Source organism: Condylura cristata, unplaced genomic scaffold (assembly GCF_000260355.1).
Source record: "Condylura cristata isolate star-nosed mole 26May11 unplaced genomic scaffold, ConCri1.0 scaffold00016, whole genome shotgun sequence".
In the NCBI taxonomy this organism is placed as follows: Eukaryota; Metazoa; Chordata; class Mammalia; order Eulipotyphla; family Talpidae; genus Condylura; species Condylura cristata.
The window spans coordinates 29,704,199-29,716,506 of NW_004567117.1; the positions used below are offsets into that span (position 1 = coordinate 29,704,199).

The 12,308-nt window shown below is 46.7% G+C and overlaps 1 protein-coding gene across 4 annotated transcripts in view; it reads right to left on the minus strand.

Moving 5' to 3' along the window:
• The window catches only part of ST8SIA5 (ST8 alpha-N-acetyl-neuraminide alpha-2,8-sialyltransferase 5), a 61,904-nt gene extending 49,602 nt beyond the window's left edge, over positions 1–12,302 (minus strand). For 3 of the 4 annotated variants that reach the window (XR_001145510.1, XM_004683881.2, XM_012725912.1), the window contains exon 1: positions 12,149–12,302. Coding sequence is in view for 3 of the 4 variants with exons in the window: in XM_004683881.2 (XP_004683938.1) it covers positions 12,149–12,279 (131 nt within the window). In the remaining variant the exon portion in view is untranslated. The remainder of the gene's footprint in view (positions 1–12,148) is intronic. The other variant, XM_012725913.1, reaches the window with a different exon arrangement.
• Positions 12,303–12,308: the final 6 nt, after the last annotated feature.

Below are 12,308 nucleotides of genomic sequence, written 5' to 3' on the forward strand. Positions count from 1 at the left end.
CCCCAGTTCTGTATGCACAAATAAATAAACCTTTAAAAAAAAAAATAGAGCCCTGGCGGCACAGCGGGCTAAAGCTCAGCACTGCAAGCTGGTTGAGGCCACTTCCGCACGAGTTCGATCCCCGCCTGCCCCGGAGGTGACCACATGGCGTGGCAGACCTCTCCTGACCCGCCCTCTGCTCACCTCAGCAGTGTACTTTGTTGATTTGCCTGTTCTGCTTCCCACTCTTTGCTAGTGAATCCTCTCGCCACTCCTGCACCTCTGACTGTACCCCATTTCTGTGTGCATGAATAAATAAAACTTTTTAAAAAATTAAAATGCACATAGTGAAGTTGCATAGATTTAAGTACACAGATATACAAATGAGTGCATATAAAACTGGCGAAGGCTGAGGAAGGCTGAGGACCATATCAACATTAGTGTCCTGGTTGTGACATGGTACCAGTTTTTCCAGATGTTGCCAATGCAGAAATAAGAGAAAGAGAATAAGAATATACAAGTTCTCTCTGTATTATTTCTTACAAATGTATGTGACTCTGTGACTCTCAAAGATTTAAGAAGTCCAAAGAAACAGGTGAAATTTATTTTACCCCATTTTTCTAGCCTAATATATCCCAAATGTTATCATCAACATGTAAAAACGAATAGGTTGCATTCTCTTTTTCATATTACAGCTTGAGGTCTCATGTATTTTAAACTAGTAGACAGCACAAGTGAACCTGGACAAGTCACTGTCCAGGGCTCAGTAGTCCCAGTGGTTAGTGGCTACTGCACTGGACATTAAGGTCTAGTGCATAAAGGGCACGCAATTTGTGCTTGCTGGATGAATGACAGGCACGACTGAATGCATGCATGGATGAGGGAACGAGGTGGGGCTGAGAGTGAATGTCACCTCCACCAGCCAGGGGACACTCGCAGAGTTCCCCTAAGAACGGGACATCAACTCTGCAGTATCAGTGGCAGGAAGCAAACAGAGAAATGAGTTTGGATCAAAGCAGGATATCTATCCAGCCTGACGTGGAAGGAAAGAGAAAGCACTTGGGAATTCTTGCCTCCTTTAAGCTTTCTTCCGGGAGGGGGTTGGTGGTTCATTGTAGGGAATAGCAATGGAGATTCTGGGAAGTCCTGGCTCTTGGACTGATCTTCTGGGGAAGAAAAGAGAGCTGGGATGGGCTTCTCTTGCTCAGACATTCAGCACAAACTACACAAATCAATGATTTCAGCTGGCGTGCATGGATGCAAGTTGTCTTCTCAGTAACCCGGCATCCTCTGTGCCTGCCACGACACACACATCTCCTGGTTTACCTCCCTCATTGCCAGAGCCCCGTCCACAGTCTAGGGTCTCTGCAGGACCTGTGCGTTCGCTCAAAGAGGACTGATGCGACCTCGTCTGAGGTGTTCGCTGGAAGAGCACACCCTGTAGGCCACACCATCAGAACTGGCCTAAGATCAGTGGAGACCAGACAGGTGACTCTCAGCACCACCATCCTTCATCACTGTCTCCTCTGAGATCAGCAAGATTTGGCACCTGTGCCAGGCAATTGCAGGTTTGTTGATACACATTATATATGTGTATATACATATACACATACAAGTACCTATACCTATATATATTGTATATCCACACAATCGCAAGTTTAGTTATATACTTTTTTTACACATTATTCATTTTGGTCCCTTTCAGTGTTCTGTAAGTTCCTTAAGGACCTTACAGGTGCATCATACCTAATAATATTTTAGTAATATCCCCCGGTACAAAGTTGAGTGGGCAGCTACTGATGCCTGTCAATTGGTAGGGGAAAGTTTAGCGGGCATCTTTTCATTCAACGGGTAATGTCCTAGGTCCTGGGTATTCAGAGATGAAAGGTCTTACAAACTGTGTGATCTTCTACAAGTTACTCAACCTCTCCCAGTATTAAATGAGGATGACTACATCTGTTGAACAGGATCACTGTGAAGATCAAATGAAATAATCTTCGTTTAGGACTATCTGCTTAGGTCAGAGCCTAGTTCATGAACCCATAATGGATGATAATAAATAGTATCATTATCTGATGACTCCTCACCTGTGTGTGGGCACAGAGGTTGGGGGGACCCTACATATGGAGTTAAGAGCCAAGTCAGAGAATCAAGTGGATGAGAATTATGGATAAGAAATGAATGCTCCTGGATAAATCAAAGACATTAAATTCTCTGAGAGGATGGTGTATTTTCCCTGGAAAATACAATGTTAAAAATAAAAGGACCAGAGAGAGCGATGAGCAAAGCAGGGCAGCACTGTCCCTAAGGGACAACTGGGGGAGGGACAGGACACTAACGCCCATGACCTCAGGTGGCCCTTACTCTCAGATTCATAGAAGCGCAGTTGAGAATGAGCCTTGCGGAACCTCTCCTGTCTCCCCTGGCCCTGACCCTCAGCAGGTGCTCAGTGGAAACTTGCTCTGAGCAGCAAACCTGTGTGGTTCTGCAGTCTGTACCCATCCCTGGTGGCCACCAGCCCAGCTACTTCTTCCTCTCAGGGGCTCTCCCCACCCCAGCCTATTCCCACTAGGCCCTCTCCCCTGCACAGCCACCACGTCAGACCCTCCAGTCCCATGGCCCCCACCTCCTGCTTTTGGGCCTGTTTTTCCAAGCAGTAGGACGAACCCTGGTGGGGGGCAGACATGGCTCAGGCTTGAGGCCTCTGGGCACAGCACAAAGTCAGGCTGTACTTTTCCTTGACCCAGTTTCACATCCTTAAGTCTCAGGCCTGCACCAACCACAGGCAGCAGCCCAGATCTGCACCCTTGAGGTTCAGGAGAGAGGAAGGCTGGCGGAAAGAGAGCATAGAGGAGAGTCCTCGCAAGGCAGGACAGCAGGACAAAACCGGTCCAGCCTGCGGGCCCGTCTGCAGTGCAGCCACATTGCACCTCGTTGTGCAGAATGTGTGGGGTCGTCACACCCAGGGGATGGGTGCAGAGCAGGCAGGATCACTGTGGGCTGAGAACAGAAGGAGAAGCAGGACTTGGTCTGGCTCAGAGCCAGGCAGGAGGGTGATGGGAGTGGGGGCACTCAGCATGGGGAAAGGGCAGAATCAGGCCAAACAGTGTGAATAAAATACCTGACTGGCAGTCATGCCCCTCTATAAGAATGGGGCCCCATGGGGCCCCCCTGCTAGCGCAAGGGGTTAAGGCTGTCGGCAGCCACTGCAGAGCGAGGGAGCTGACCCACATGGTGCAGCAGACCTGTCTGTCCTGCTGCTCCCCTCAGCATTGCATTTCAGTCGATCTGCCGGTTCTGCTCCCCACTCTGTCTCTCGTGGGTCCACCCCAGTTCTTGTATGCATAAATAAATAAAATCTAAAAAATAGAGTGGGGCTTCCAGCACAGGCTGATCACAAGGGAAGAAGAAAGGGGTTTTGCCTGGGGAGGGTGTAGGGTATCAAGACCTTCAGAGACTTCCATGTGTGGCAAGATGGCAGGTTGAAAAGGGCAGATGCCCTTCAAGAGTGAAGATATTCTTCCCAACTTACTGGGGGTGTGGGAGCTGACCCCTCAGGACCAATGTGTCCTGTGAGTTGAGAAGAGACACCTCAGCCCAGCGACAGCCTCCACCCAGTGACTGGAGCAGGTCTCCAGGCCCACTGGGGGGCCTGAGCTCGGGGCAGCTCCCCAGGGTCCCCCTGGGTTTTCCCTGGGACTGCAGCACAGTTCAACTTCTCCATCTGTCCAGTCTCACTTCTCCCTTCTTCAGGTGTCGACCTAAGAAAACTCTAATAAACACCCTGCACTCTGACCTCTGGCTCAGAACCTGCTTCCTAAGGTGGAGGGTTTCATTAGAAACCCCCTCTGGCCCTCCCTGGTGGCACAGCGGGTTAAAGCACAGCACTAAGACGCTAAAGACACGTCCACATGAGTTAGATCCCCGCCTTCCCGGGAGGTGACCACATGGCCCGGCAGACCTCTCCTGACCCGCCCACTGCTCCCCTCAGCAGTGTACTTTGTCGATCTGCCTGTTCTGCTCCCCGCTCTGTCTCTGGTGAATCCTCTCACTGCCCCTGCACCTCTGGCTGTACCCCAGTTCTGTATGCATAAATAAATAAATCTTTTTTTAAAAAAAGAAAGAAACCCCCTCCGAAAGCCAAGAAAACTAAAAAAAAACAAATCCCAAAGGTAAGATACATATAAAGCATAAAATAGGATGGTATAAGGAAATCAGCATATCCCAATAAATGTAGATATGCTAAACGGCCCCCAAAAAAGATAAAGATTGTTGGCCTAGATACAACAACTGTAACTATCTGCTGGTTACACAACAGGGAATGACAGACACAGACATGTTCAATAAAAGGAGAGCGACAAGACGAGAAATACGAGCCAAAGGAGAGCTGTCTCACTACATCCATGTTAGACAAAATAGACTTTAAGGCTCAAAGTATGCTTACTAAAATTAAAGTCAATACATTTTAATAAGAGTTTCAGTTCACTGAGAAGATGAATATATCTAAGCTGTTTGCATATAATATACTTACGACCACGTCACTATATACATAAGGTGGTCTGACAAATAGAAACTGATAAACCCGCAATTACAGCGACAGATTTCAACACACCTCTTTCAGAAATTGAAAGATGAAGCCAACCAAAATGAATCAGTAAGGATATAGAAGATCGAAGAATACAAAGCCACTTGGCTGAACTAGATTGTGAGAACACTGTGTCCAGTAATAAGAGAATAACGTTTTTCAAACACACACAAAATACTTGCAACAGTCAGCCACATACAAGACCACAAAGCCAATCTCAACAAATTTGAAGGACTCAGCACCATAAATATGATATTCTTAACACACTGCATTTGAGTTAAAAATTCAAAACACAAGTCCAATAGACTGTTTAGAAATTATTTAACATTTCTAAATTTACATATGAAAAAATAAATCATGAAACTAGGAAATACCTGAAATTAAAGGCACTAAAAATATGTATGATAATTATCAGCTATCTTGACCTTGAACAATTATCTAACCTCACTGTGCCTCCGTTTTTCATCTATAAAATAAGGATAGTAATAGAATCTATTTCTTGTTAGGATTTATTATATTAAAGAACTTGGGCTAGAAACTGGCACATGATACATGCAAGACAAGTTGCAGCTGTTGTTTATCATCATAATCATCCCAAAATATAAGATATACAACTTGAGCTGTATTTAGGGGAAATACTATAATCTTAAAAGTCGACATTAGAGAATAATAAAAACTGGAAACTAAAGCATCCAACTTAAAGAGTTAGAAAAAAATACTAGAATAAAACCAAAGTATAAAATTGAACAAAATAGAAAACAAAGACACAAAGGGAAAATCAATAAGACCCAAAGCTGATCAAACAGAAAAAGAAACAAGTAAACAATATTAGGAATTTTTAAAAGATGTGACGGGGATATAATAGAAAATGCTATCAAGTTTGTGCATTTGAAGTTTACTGAAAGATTTGAAGTATACTAGAAAAATACAAAACTGAAGAAGTAGGAACTTAAATAGTCTTTTAACAGTTAGTTAAAGAAATACAACTGGTAGTTTCAAGTCTTCTTACAAGGAAAACAGTGGGCTTGTGATGGTACAGGTGAATCGAACAAACTTTCAAAGAACAGATGATTTCAAACTTATGTAAACAATTCCAGAGAATAGAAAACATTTTCAATTTATAAGACTCATTTTAAAACTAAACAAAGACAGCATTGTCTTTTAAAAGTACATGCCAATATCTATCGTTCCAGATCTATAACATCCTATGTAAAAATATTAATCAATAAATTCTATTTAAAAAATACCCCATTAACAAATCAAATTTATGTCAATATATAAGGCTACAAATAGTTAGGGGTTATTCCAAAAGTTTTAAGTTTAACTTCTAATGAAATTTACCAAACCAAAGGATTAAAAGAGAAAAACTACATTATAGATTTAGAAAAGCATCTAATAAAATTAATTTCCAAACATGAAAAAAAACAAAACTCCTTAGTACACTCTACAAGGGAACTTTTTAGCTCATTAGAGGGAATTTCTATTAGGATAGCTACAGGGTATCTTTCAGTGGGGTGCAATGAAAATATCTTTAGAAGACCCTGGTAATGAATGAATAACTGCATGAATATATTAAAAGTAAAAGGTAAATTTTAAATGGATGAACTTTATGAATTTATGAATGGATGGATTTTTATGGGCTACTATATTTCAATTTTTTTTTTTGTTAAGAGAAAAAGACAGGATTAAAGTCAGGATATTCACAATGATATTTTTATTGAACATTATATTGAAGGTCTTAGCCTGTACAATAAGACAAGAAAAATAAGTTAGGGCATAAGGCAAGAAAGATAAATTAAGGTATAAAGGTTATAAAGAAATAAAGAAAAATGTCTATGGAAATTCTAGAACTCCAGGAAGGTATTATCACTACATGCATTATTGAAGTTATTGATTATAAGACCAACATATTTTAGAAATCAAATTTATGTCCATATAAAGGCTACAAATATTTAGAAAAAATATAACACTTTAAAAGGTATATTTACAATAGCAGTAAAATCTATATAGCTAGAAATAAACCTACAAAAGTGTTCAAATTCTTTATGGAAAACTATAGAGCTCGATTAAAAGGCATTGAAAGAGGACGTTCAGGACCAGTGCCTATCTGGTCTTCCTCTGAGATTAAGTTTAAAATGCAGGTTGGGGCCAGATCATTACAAATGCACAACGTCCTGTCTGTCTACAATCATTGCCCTTTCCCTGCCCCTCTGGGAAAGTGTAACTGCTGGGACACAGTGGGGATGTCAGCTTATGCCAAGACTTTAGCAGGAACAAAGCAGGTTGGGGGTCAGCGGCGGATGGAAGGAAAAGGGGACATCATACACATCCCGCATTCCAGGACTTCCTTCTTTTAAAGCCTTGTCCCCACCATTCTCTTCAAAACAGTCTTCGCCTCTAGAGCCAAACCCTGGTAGGCCCGGACCTCCCTGGAGCCAAACCCTGGTAGGCCCGGACCTCCCTGAGCCCTCTGCAGTCAGTCCCTCTGGGCACCTCTCTGCCCCATGCTTATCCCTTAGCACCTCGCCACACCCTGCTTCCGTTCCCCTCCCCCTCTGCAGTCTCATTTCCAGAGCCAGCCGGGCCTGGCCCCCTGAGACGCCCGCACATTTCTCCTTTGTGCCCTGTTCATCATCACCTCCCACTCTGCTCCCCCAGGGTGATTTCATCCAAACCCACCACACAGACCAGAGTTTTTAACTAATGATACACTTAATTCAGTGGTTTGTCCCCAGAATTTTTTACACTTCTTTTTTTAAAATCATGGCAAAGTAGACATCAAAATGTGCATTTTTAAGTGTACAGCTCATTGGCACTGGGCAATTCACTTTGTTGTGCAACCATCACCACCGTCCTTCTCCAGAACATTGCCACCTTACCCCAAAGGATGCAACATGAACCTCCTCTCCCCTACCCGCCCCCCAGTACCTGGTCACCATCATGGCATGTCTGTCTCTGCATCTGACTGCCCAGAGGCCTCATCTACATGGAGCTGTGTACTCTGCACCTGGCTAATCTCACTCAGCATGATGCCTTCCGGGCACATCCACGCTGGAGCATGGGTCAGAATTTCCTTCCTTTTCAAGGCTGAATTTATATCTTAAATAAAGTGGGAAAGAATGTTTTTATGAAGTAGAATAGAAAATAGGGTCCTCCCTGGTGGCACAATGTGTAAAAGCACCAGGAAGCTGGCTATCCTTATCTGCTTCAGCTCCAGGCAGGGGAGATGACCCACCTGGCACAGCAGACCTTTCCTGACCTGGCCACTACACCCCTCAGCAGTGTATTTCAGTCCATCTGCCTGTTCTGCTCACCACTCTGTCTCCGATGAAGTCTCTCACCACCCCTGCACCTCTGGCCTGTACCCCAGTTCTGTATGCACAAATAAATAAATATTTTAAAAGAATATTCAAGTGTGTTTCTTATAATACACCTACGTTTTCTTTTACAAAAAGTTTGCTATAGATGGGTGTGTGTGTGAGTGTAGACCCCTGAGTAAAACATATTCTTTCCTGTGGAACACAATTACAGAAGTCTGAAATACACTGCTTTTGATGGCTGGTGACGCCAGCATCTGTGCTGCTGGCCTGGCTGACTTTTCTCCAGCCACAGTTCTGGGGTTCACTTCCCGTGGGCTGTGGAGAAGCTCCACAATGCACCGCCTTGCAGGATCCCAGCAGATCTTTCCTCCAGATATGCTCCTCCCTGCTTGTTTCCTGTTAGTTCTTCACAGCCCCTGGACACTTTGCCCCCAGCTAGAAGTGAGCTGCAAAGCTGAGTTATACAGAATTACTCCATTGTCCCTGCACTTTCCATCTTAGTTCAAGCTGAGCTTCACCTCCCTTCTTTTCACCCCCTCCAGACTTATTGGTCATTCCCCTTTTTCTAGACTCCCTTCAAATACTTCCACGTGACTTGAGGCCAATCCCACTCACTGTGACACGGCTCCATCCAGGGGGACCTTGTCTACACCTTCATTGTGGCTCTCTGTGCATTATGTGTCTTTCTGTCTTCCCAACAGAGCTCATGCTTCCCAGGACCCTGGACTGTACCCATCTGGCATGTCTACTTAGCATGGTGTCCAGCCTACAGCAGATCTTTGGTGAGTCTTTATTCAATAGAGGACAAAGGGAAGCCAAGAATACCAAAGGCAACTTCACAGCTTTGCGTCTTGTCTTTTCCTCCTGATCTTCGCAGTATGTACTATCCAGTAGAGAAAGCCATCTGCACTGTTCCATGTTTCCCTCTCCTGACTGTATTTTCAAAATATGGCTACCCAGAGTTCTGATTGTTCCTCACGCCGCTTCCTGACAATAGCCACCATACAGTCCAAGGAGAGGCTGTGGGCCCCAAGACTGAATACACATCAACTGCCACCCCCCACTTCCTTCTCACTGTGAGTCCTAATTCCACTGGAACAGTCTGCTACCTTTGTGCCCCGAGCCCACTGTGGCAAACAGTGGAGATTTTACTGTATCTACCAAACCAGCTCAGCACAGAAGCAAAGCAGGACAGTCTTCAGGAGAACCTCCCCCTACCATGGACCTGCGCCTGCAACAGCTTCTCCTCACTCTGACCAAGATGTACAAACAGCCTGGCCTTGCTAAGCCTTCCCTACAAGGCCTAGACAACCCTCCTTCCTGCTGGCTTTTTCCACGTCATTACTCAACTCTAGGGCCACGTGGCTTCCAATGGCCAAATGAATTAAGTTCAAACTGTCCTTACTATCCATATAATGCTCCACTGGAGTCACTGACCCAACATTATACCTGCATTACATCTGTCCCTCTTCTCCTCCTCCCCCCCAACACCAGCAGATCAATTTTTTCACTCTCTCTTCCACTTACTATCTCTGCATCTGTGCTTCACATGCACACATGAGCACACAGGCACACCACTTCGACCACTCCTTCATTATCCAGCATTTATTGAGAACTTACTATGTGACAAGCCCCACAGTTGGATCTCAAGGTGCAGCTGGGAACCAAAGAGAATGAACTCCTACGTCATAGAGCTTTTTGTCAAGAGTAGGATTCACCTCCTCAACATAGCTGATGTCTTGGGCTGGACAGTTCTTCATTGGGGGGTGGAGGGAGGAAGCAACACATTGTACTATCTTTTTAGCAACATCCTTGGCCTTTTACTACTAGATACCAATGGCACTCTTCTCTCCCCAATGTGATAACCAAAAATGTCCCCAGACTCTGGATGGGGGACAATGTTGCCCTTGGTTGAGGAACATGGATGGGTCCAGAGCAGCAGGGAGAGCTACTAACCAGTTATCTGGGAAACCTGCTTAGAAAGCTGGCTACAGAACCCCACGCTCCAAGAAGCAGATTTGGGATCGGGAACCTGCATGGAATGGTCCCCCAGTCAGCTTTGATGCAGGCTGTCCCAGGACCTCTACTTGGGGAACAGTCCAACCTTGAGAGTTTCTGGAGTGGAAACAGGACAGACTAATAGCCGCATCCTTCAATTCATCATAATTATGACGCATGTGGGAAACAAAATATTTCCAACAAAACAGAGCAGACGCCGTGGGTGCCCCAACATGGCAACCACAACCTGGTTCAGGGTCAGGGCAACCTCCCTGAAGAACTATCCAAGCATTAAGTCAAGTGCTAGTGTGAGGAGAATGGGACACAAGGCTGGGGGAAGGCAGGATCTCCTCCTGGCCCGTTGGCTCTGTCCTCTTCACTTGGGATATGCATTTCCCCTCCACCTCTCCAAATCTCACCCTTCCTCAAGAGCTCACTCAGGTTCCTCTTCCCTAACTACTGCAGTGCAGGGATACCTGCCCCCCTCATTCATTCCTGAGTATCTCATTTGTGACCATTCGGTTTCCCAGAATAAATCCCTTGAGCACCAGGACCACATCATCACCTATTTACAGACCCCATGGCTTCCTGTAAGGAACAAGCAACTCTTTTGCTTGGTTGGATAACCAAGTTCCTAGAGTGATGCCTGCAAGATGGCATCTGAGATTTAGAGGGACAGGGTCTCTGATGGAGGGCAGCTAGGGGCAAGGGGTATGCTGAACTCGGCAGCAAGCCCATCCACCCAAGATCAGGGGGGACTTGCCAGAAAAAGCAGTTAGTAGCACAACTGGCATTCACCGTGGGCACTGATATTCTCGACTATTGACAAGGCAGCTCCTGGCATCTCCAGCCTCTGGGAAGGTGCCAGCAGGGGGTAGGAACCCGGAGCCACCCTGCTGAGGAACAAGTGCAACCAGCAGAAGCTACAGCAGGCCGTTTAGGGCACAGCTGTCCTTGCACAGGGTCATCCCTGTGCAGGTTGGGGGGGGGGGCTAGTAAGAACAGAGAAAGGCCCAATGGGTTCCAGCAAGCCAAGAGCCTCTGAAATCTTTTAAAGCCACCAGCAGCACCATGCAGACCTCATCATGGGCCTTCCAGGGGGGTAGGACACTCTGGGAAGGTTGGGGCAGGGGTTGGCTGGAAAAAATGTCCCCTACAGCGGGGTCTCACCAAGCCCATGGAGGGGGAGGAGGAGGAGGAGAAGAGTATCCATCTTCACCCTCCCACTCCGTGGGGTAGTCCAGCCAGGGGGAAGCAAGTGACTGATGTGGAACCCGAAGGAAAGAGAACAACTGCTTTATTATTTGGAAGTTTAGAGCAGATAGGTTGTTTATAGTGAGAGGTTTTGTTGTTGTTGTTGTGGTTAGCCTGGAAGTAGGCAGTGAGAGTAGGAAGAGGCTGGCAGCAAAGAAAATACCTCCAGCAGCAAAGAGAAGGGTCTGCTCTACAAAGAGGCTCCCCAGCAGGAGACAGGAGCGTTTCTGCTTCTCCAGCACCGAGACAAAGGAAAGCTGGCATTTTGGTGTATCTTCCTCACACATAGGCTGTTTCTCTTTAAGGAGTTGGCCCAGGATGGGCGGGTGGGAGCAGAGGCCCAAGAAGGGAGGGTTAACTTCTGCAGCAGCTCTGACCTTCTGCGCCAAGGAGGAGCAAGAATCTTCTGTTTCAGAAGGGGGTCGAGTTGTAGGGTTCACAGATCCAGTGGCCACTGGTTTATAAGAATTCACTATCCTTGAGTCATCGTCCAAGTTAGCGATCACCCCCACCTAATGATACGCACCTGCGTGGGGGGAGGGGAATTATGGGGGGGACGCCCTCCCCCAAAAGAAAACATCCCCACAAAAGTTCTGGACTAGAGCAGCAGTGCTATCTGCTCTGGGGTTTTGACCCCTCCACCCCCAGGGCCTCCCCTCCAACCAGACAGCAATGGCACTGTAGATCTGGGGGACACCGATCTGACCCCTGCGGCCGCTCTGGGCATTCAAATGGATTTATCCTCCGTTTGGTCTCGCGAAATTCCAACCTGTCCCCCATTTTCCACCGCCCAACAAAGTTGTCGGGCCTCTCGGACCCGTGCTGGGCAGCAGTTCTTCTGCTGGAAGGAGACATGCGCTCCGAGCGCCCCGACCCAAGCCTAACGCGGCGGCGGAACTCGGCGCAGACCGCACGGTCACTCTCCCCCGGGGCGCGCGGGCAGACGCCGCGGTCGCCACCTGAGGGCTCGCCCGCCCGCTCCGCGCATCCCCACCGCGCTCAGACTTTTTACCTCTTGATGTAGTTCCTGCCGTACAAGATCTGTTGCAGCAAGGTCACCAAGGCGAACGCGCAAATGAAGATGAAGAGCAAAGTTCGGTTTCCCAACAAATCCCGGTTAGCCGAGGGGTCCGCGTAGCGCATCCTGGCGGCCGCTCGCGCGCGGCGGGGCG